At 36.0% G+C, this 6,495-nt stretch overlaps 1 protein-coding gene across 1 annotated transcript in view; it reads left to right on the forward strand.

Annotated features, from left to right (window-relative positions):
* LOC145211458 (uncharacterized) overlaps positions 1–5,379 on the forward strand; it is a 10,274-nt gene extending 4,895 nt beyond the window's left edge. The window contains exons 8-12 of the mRNA XM_080080042.1: positions 1,472–1,889; positions 2,626–2,697; positions 4,441–4,676; positions 4,835–5,005; positions 5,198–5,379. Coding sequence (XP_079936168.1) covers positions 1,472–1,889; positions 2,626–2,697; positions 4,441–4,676; positions 4,835–5,005; positions 5,198–5,221 — 921 coding nt within the window. The 3' untranslated portion in view covers positions 5,222–5,379. The remainder of the gene's footprint in view (positions 1–1,471; positions 1,890–2,625; positions 2,698–4,440; positions 4,677–4,834; positions 5,006–5,197) is intronic.
* The last annotated feature ends 1,116 nt before the right edge of the window (positions 5,380–6,495 follow it).

A 6,495-nucleotide genomic window follows, 5' to 3' on the forward strand; every position in this document is an offset into this window, starting at 1 on the left:
ACTAGTTTGTAAATCATTTCATTATGGGGCCCATTTCCTGAAAGGGATGTCTCTTCATTTCACTCATTTTTTTTTCTTTTTTCGGCCAAAGTTTGTTCATGCACTTTTGGCATGAAATCTTTGGTGGATTTGGATGAAACTTTCACAGAATTTTATGTGCCTACTTTATCTACTTCATCTTACTTGATAAGTCAAGTATTTGCCCCGCTGGACCCCAAAGTGTAAAACACTTTTGTATGTTGCTTCACCACAAATCAAAGATTTCTGTGATGTGATAGTATAATAAAGCAACAGAACATATGGTACTTGTGTTTGTTTCTTGGTGGACATTTTTGCACATGTCAACAGAGGGGTATTAACAGCTGTATGACGTCAGAAGTGTTATTAAATGTGGCTTATAACACCTCTAGTGCTCAGAATTGAGTTCATTGTAGTTTCATGTTTTATACTCTTGGGTGTAGAACTTTATCAATTGCCCCACTAACCTCTTAAAATGTGAGTTTTTTTAAACAGTGTCAAAATTAAATGAAATTTGGACAGCTTGTAGAATTTGTCATTTATAAATGTCGATGGTTGATTTTTACCCTGTACCCTCAATATTTACCCCTCTAGCCCTCTAAAATGGGTAAATTTTTTAAACAATGTCTGAGTTAGATGAAATTTTGACAGTTTATAGAGTGTGCTATTCATAGTTGTCGATTGTTGTGTTTTATCCTGTCGCCCCAACATTTACCCCACTGGCCCTCTAAATCAGCTTAATTTTTAAACAATGTTTGAAATGAATAAACTTTAGACAGTTTGTAGAGTGTGCCTTTTATAGGTGTCTATTGGTGTGTTCAACCCTGTAGCCCTATCATTTACCCCCATAGCCCCCTACAATTGTGTGCAATTCACAATCAATAGAAGCTGATTTCTTAGACAGAGAAAACCTTTAAAAATGTCTGAATGGACTAGAAAATTTCAAAAGTTTGAACTTCACTAAGCATATTTATTTATGCTCAGTACCATTGAAAAATATTTATGTGTAAGTTGTTTTTTGCCTTTGGTCGTGTATTAATTGCTGTGTTTAAGTATTATATCTAAACACTTACCTGGCTATTATTCAAAAAACCAAAATTTGGACTGTCTTCATGACATTTGTCTTTCTTAGGCCCGACATTACTAACCCCTGAAATTAGCTAAACTGTTTTTGCAAATGTCATTTTATGTTGCTTTTGACTTTTCAGCTCCACCAGTCATTTCTCAAATTGGTTTCATCAGTTCCATTTTGTTATTGTGGGCCTTGTCTTTCCATCCCCACTTTAATTTTGGAATAATGATTGAAATGTTTTTGATTCACTCATTACTCCCATAGATTTGTCACTTTCATTTGCTTCCAAATCTGGCAACATGAGGTTTATTTTGAGAAGTTAAAACCGGTGCCAATTTGTTTATAGGATTTTTCCCTAACCGAAATTTTGAGCAATTTTAACATCAGTTACCACGGAACAATCGCCCCACCTCCCCTTATACAAATCAGCTCCACTATGTTGCAGTAAATCCATCTCATAATGGAGAACAGTTATATGTCAATCCACAAAGCTTTGACCATCAGCATGGAAATGTTCAGATGAATAATCAGCCAATCTTTTCAAATATTCCAAGTCACATTAGGCAGTTTTACGATCCACATTATTTATACCAGCTACCTTATCCAGGAAATCTTGCCCTATCTGGAATGCACCATGGTGTTTCTCCTTTTCATCAAAACAATCACCAACAATCTTATCACCTCCCATACACTAACCCGGCCCAACCCCAAACATCTGCTCCTCCAAGGCCTGCACAGCCAGCAACCACATGGGACTATTTCTTTGAAAATGAACAAGTTCCATGGCATTTTCAAGCAAGTAAGAGTGTAAAAATAACATATGATGACACTTTTGGCTGTGTTCTTAAGCATTTTAAATCATTTAGTAGGTGTATATGCATTCATTTGATTGGGCTAATCATCTACAGAAAATAGGTGCCAAATGGGTTAAATTAATAAAGCATTGTACAGCAAAGCAAGCTTTTAACACTTACATGCGCATGCAGGCCCCACAAGAGGGGGGTGCAGTCAGTGCGCATGTTTTTCTTCTCTCCAGGGCCCTGTGTACATGACAAAATAAGTCAAACACCATTTACTTGTGCAATGTCAGTTGATACAACCAAAGTGGCTTGATTTTAGCTTGTATAGCACTGAAAGTGTGAAATAAATTGACGAAAATCGTACTTCCATAAACTGGCATGAAATTTTAACTAGTTTTTCATTATACTGACACCACACATGCGTTCTGCAATAACACACCGTTTACTTCTGACGGGCAGTCGGTGCCACTAAAGTCATTTTTCCATTACGGCGGAAAACAGTTATGGCAAATTATATATGCGACTTGCGCCACATTGTCAAAGAACTTTAATTCAGTCCCTATCTTATTCAGACGTTCCTATCAGTCTACTTTGTGCACGCTGTTCGATGTTCGATACCAAGCGTTTTTCTTCTTTATTCTGACACCTTTATTTTATTATCCCTGCCGGTCAGACATCATTCATAGTCGCGTTCCAGGTTTTTGCCAAGAAATAACATGTTTTTATTTTTTGCAGGCAAGGTTGAAATGTTTCGCAAAAAACTTATCGAGTACATGACAACTAAGCTGGATGGACATCTTTTGATAGGTAAGAGTATGTGTTTGGTTTATTTGTTACCGCATCTATGTCCAAATAGCTCCTATGTACATCTTTTTACAAAGATAACATTTTGTTTATGAGAGTTTTTGCAAACAAGAGCGGTAGTCGGCCCATCCTGCTAATGAACGCTTTTAAGACAAAACACATTTAAGAACAATTTTTCACATTTAAGAACAAATTTAAATTCAATTTAGAAACACACAACTTGAGTTGTGTACAAATTAGGCAAACGTTATTTTTAAACAAGGACTACGTCCTACTGAAAACCGTGTCGACGAGATGCTACTACAGGTCAATGGTGAACGTTAGCGAAACAAAACAAATTGAATAACGATTTGTTACATATACCTTTGCTGCAAAAAATCTTCGTAATTTGCCAGTGTCGGTTATACTGGCTGGGTTTTGTGAGAAAAAATTTAACGGTTCAAAATATGGCCTTTGACAGCTATCTCGAGGTCAAAGCTATAGATTGAGGATTGGGAAATTTGTTTCTCGTTCTTTTTTTTAATTTGATATTTAAATTGAAAATATATGACTATATAATGTAAAAGGAATATGAACAGAACCTTTTGAAGTGTGGATTGATACTTTTCACGAATTTGTACTCAAGAATTAAAAAAAATCGCAGGCCACCTTTCTAGTATTTTATAAGGTTTTTACAAAAAGGAGATGGACGGGCCAACGTGATAATGAGCGCATCGCAAACAGCAAAGCGTTGGTTTCGTAGCGATATATTTAACAATGCAAAGTACCAACATAAAAGATGGTGTAATTCGAAACTAAACAAACCTTTTTATCTTAAGTGTGCTCTGAAAATAATAAATTATAATCATTAGCACCGCTAGCGGAAGTTTGCCAAAACATTGCTACTGTAATTGTCTTATTACCTATGACATAATAAATCATGTATTGCGTCATAATCACCACATTGTGTTTGTGGAATATTTTACTCACTTGGTGAATGTTTAATCAGAAGCCATTAAAAGTTTTGGAGGAAGGGCGCATTAAATTTGCTCTCGTGTTTAGATGCAAAATTTGTAATTTTTAATCGCTGAAAGTATTTAATCTGATACAAATTTAACAAGATAAAAAGCTGTGCAAATAAACAGGTAGGCAGACTTAAAACTTGCTAATACAGTATAAATAACGTATAAAGGTGGTCTTTGTTAATTTTGGGTTGCAGAAAAAACGCAAATATGCTGCAGTCATAAATTTTCGTTAATATTCCTGGTGTTGAAATTAAATTTATAAAAATTTTAAAAATGGTTTTATGGTCAATCCGAAATCATAAATATAGGGGTGTATGTAAATACCACTTGGCCGCTGTTACCGCTGTGGCCAGCCTGTACACACTTTCTAAATGCTGTGGCCATCCTGTAACTACTGCGTGAGTGCGTGACCGCTGTGGCCATTTTTTAACCAAGCATTGAGGGTTAGTGCTAGTGGGGTTAGGGTGGGGCTCTGTATTGGAAATAACACTTCAATCGGGTCTCATTTACCTATACAGGTTGGTCACAGCGGTCACGCAGTATGTACTGGTTGGCCACAGTGGTCACGCAGTATTTACAGGTTGGCCACAGCATTTAGAAAGTGTGTACAGGCTGGCCACAGCGGCCACAGCGGTCATAGCGGTCAAGCGGTATTTACATACACCCTAAATATAGTTCTAGCCGGCCTGCTTGATTGTATATCACCCGCAACAACTATTTGTTTTTCTTTACATTTTATTAGATCTGCTGACGGACTTGCAAGAATGCTCAGATGATGAAAAGAATTTGCTTGCAAGTCATCTTTCTGTGAAGTTTAATTTCAGCAGAACTCCCATCTCATCGAGTGCAGCGCACGCCTTGGCTGAAATCCTCCCGAGGTTGAATCGAACTGTTAAGTGGCTGGATCTTATCAACTGCAACCTGAACTCAGACACACTGAGGTTGATTTGTGGAGGAATCAGTAAAATGAAACACGGGGTTTGTTGTGATTGTGATTTTGTTTCATGAGAATATTTTTTAATAATAATTACAAAACCTGAAATTAAATGAATGACTACACAATTACGTCACTCATCACGTGACAGTTAATTTGTTCAGTTAATATTTGCGACAAATAATCATCAAATCTTGCGCAGATGAAAATACTTTATCTGAGTCAAAACTATTTCGGAAATCCCGGGGCCGAAATAATTTCCGCTTCGGGTTGTTTGAGAAAAGTTGAGAAGATGTTGTATCTGTGGGAATGCGGGATTTCTGATGATGGGAAACAGATTTTACGCAGAGAAGTGGAAAGACTCGGACTTCACGTAAGATTGTTTGTTCGATTTATAGATAAACATTTTCCAATACAAAATCACATGTGAATAAAATAGTGACGTAAATATAATTACGTCATAGGCTGGTGACGTCATACTCTCAGCAAGCCTGAACTTTGTGTGTGATTCTACTTGTGTTGTTTAGAAAGATTTCAGCTGAAAGTTTTTTTTTGTTTGTTTCAGCGGTCAACTGTTGGGTTCGGTTGAGAAGATTCCGATGAAGAAAACGAATTTTCCGATAGCGATGAAGAATTTTCTGATGAAAGTTAAACTTCAAACTTTTTCTTCAACACAATTTTTACAAACTTCCACGATTTTTTGTTTGCTTTCGTTTTATTTGTGATTCTCGTGCTAATAAAAAAAAACAAGACAACAATTTTAATTGAGTTTTTTGTCACAAGCTTGTTAAATAAATAAAAAAACATAAATTTACTTTAAAATTTTAAAATAAACCGAAATCGGAAACCAGCAAAATTTCCAAACTGCATCGTTACCATGATAATAAAATTCACACCTATTCATGCAAGTTAGAAAAACAGAAATACGTTTGCTCGCAGAACTTGGTGTTTTGCAAATTTGGATAGATTGGTTTTTCACAGTTATTAAATTTGTTTTTATTCCTGTTTTTTTTATTTTATCTACCTGATGATCGTGGCTTTAATTAATGAAAAATACACTGATGCTATTCAATAGAGAAACAATATGTCTGAGGAAATAACTCGTGCAAAGCGAAAGCTGCTGTGCGGTGGAGTGGAGCAAAGAAGTGCGAAGCAAGTTTAACTTAAAGGGTTTCTAGAACCATAGCCAGTATATACATCATGTATTCTTGTTGATGTTTTTTTTTAAAAAAAAAACGTCCTTGAAACCAAGGCAATTTCGTAAAACGGTTCCTAATCCGATGCAAAATTTGTTTTTTTCAAAAGAATCTGTTTTCATTGCATAGTAAGCACTAATTTTATTGGGTTATTAGCATAGGATTTAGTTCGATTTTTTATCATTGTTAAGTTAGTTTGAAACAGTAGAACAGGCTTAAATTAGATGCTTCAACGCGGTAAATAAGCCCTTTCTTTGCTTTCCATTTCACCAAAGCCTCAACAAAGCAAGCTATTGTAAATCTTGCAAAGTAAAAGAGTTTTGCAAAGCGAAGCTTACACAGTTGTACAACGATCAGTTACGTCAGTGGTTCTCAAACACTTTTTTGTTGCGACGCCTCTGGAAAAGTTTACTGGACTTGCGACGCACCAGCAAATAAAAGCCAATGAGGAAACTTATTAGTAACGTTGTGTTTAATGATACAACAACAAAAAGCCACCTACATTGTAGGCTACCCGTGGATGCGTTTTGTTGTCTATAGTTTTCCCTCTTCCCCAACAAAAACACTCATATAACTTTTCTATCCTTTTATTTCTATGATTATTAGTTAGACCAGTTCTTGGGGTGTGTTGTGCCTTACATCAGCCTGTCAGGTCGTTGGTTTACTT

Source organism: Phallusia mammillata, chromosome 1 (genome assembly GCF_965637545.1).
Source record: "Phallusia mammillata chromosome 1, kaPhaMamm4.hap1.1, whole genome shotgun sequence".
NCBI lineage: Eukaryota > Metazoa > Chordata > Ascidiacea > Phlebobranchia > Ascidiidae > Phallusia > Phallusia mammillata.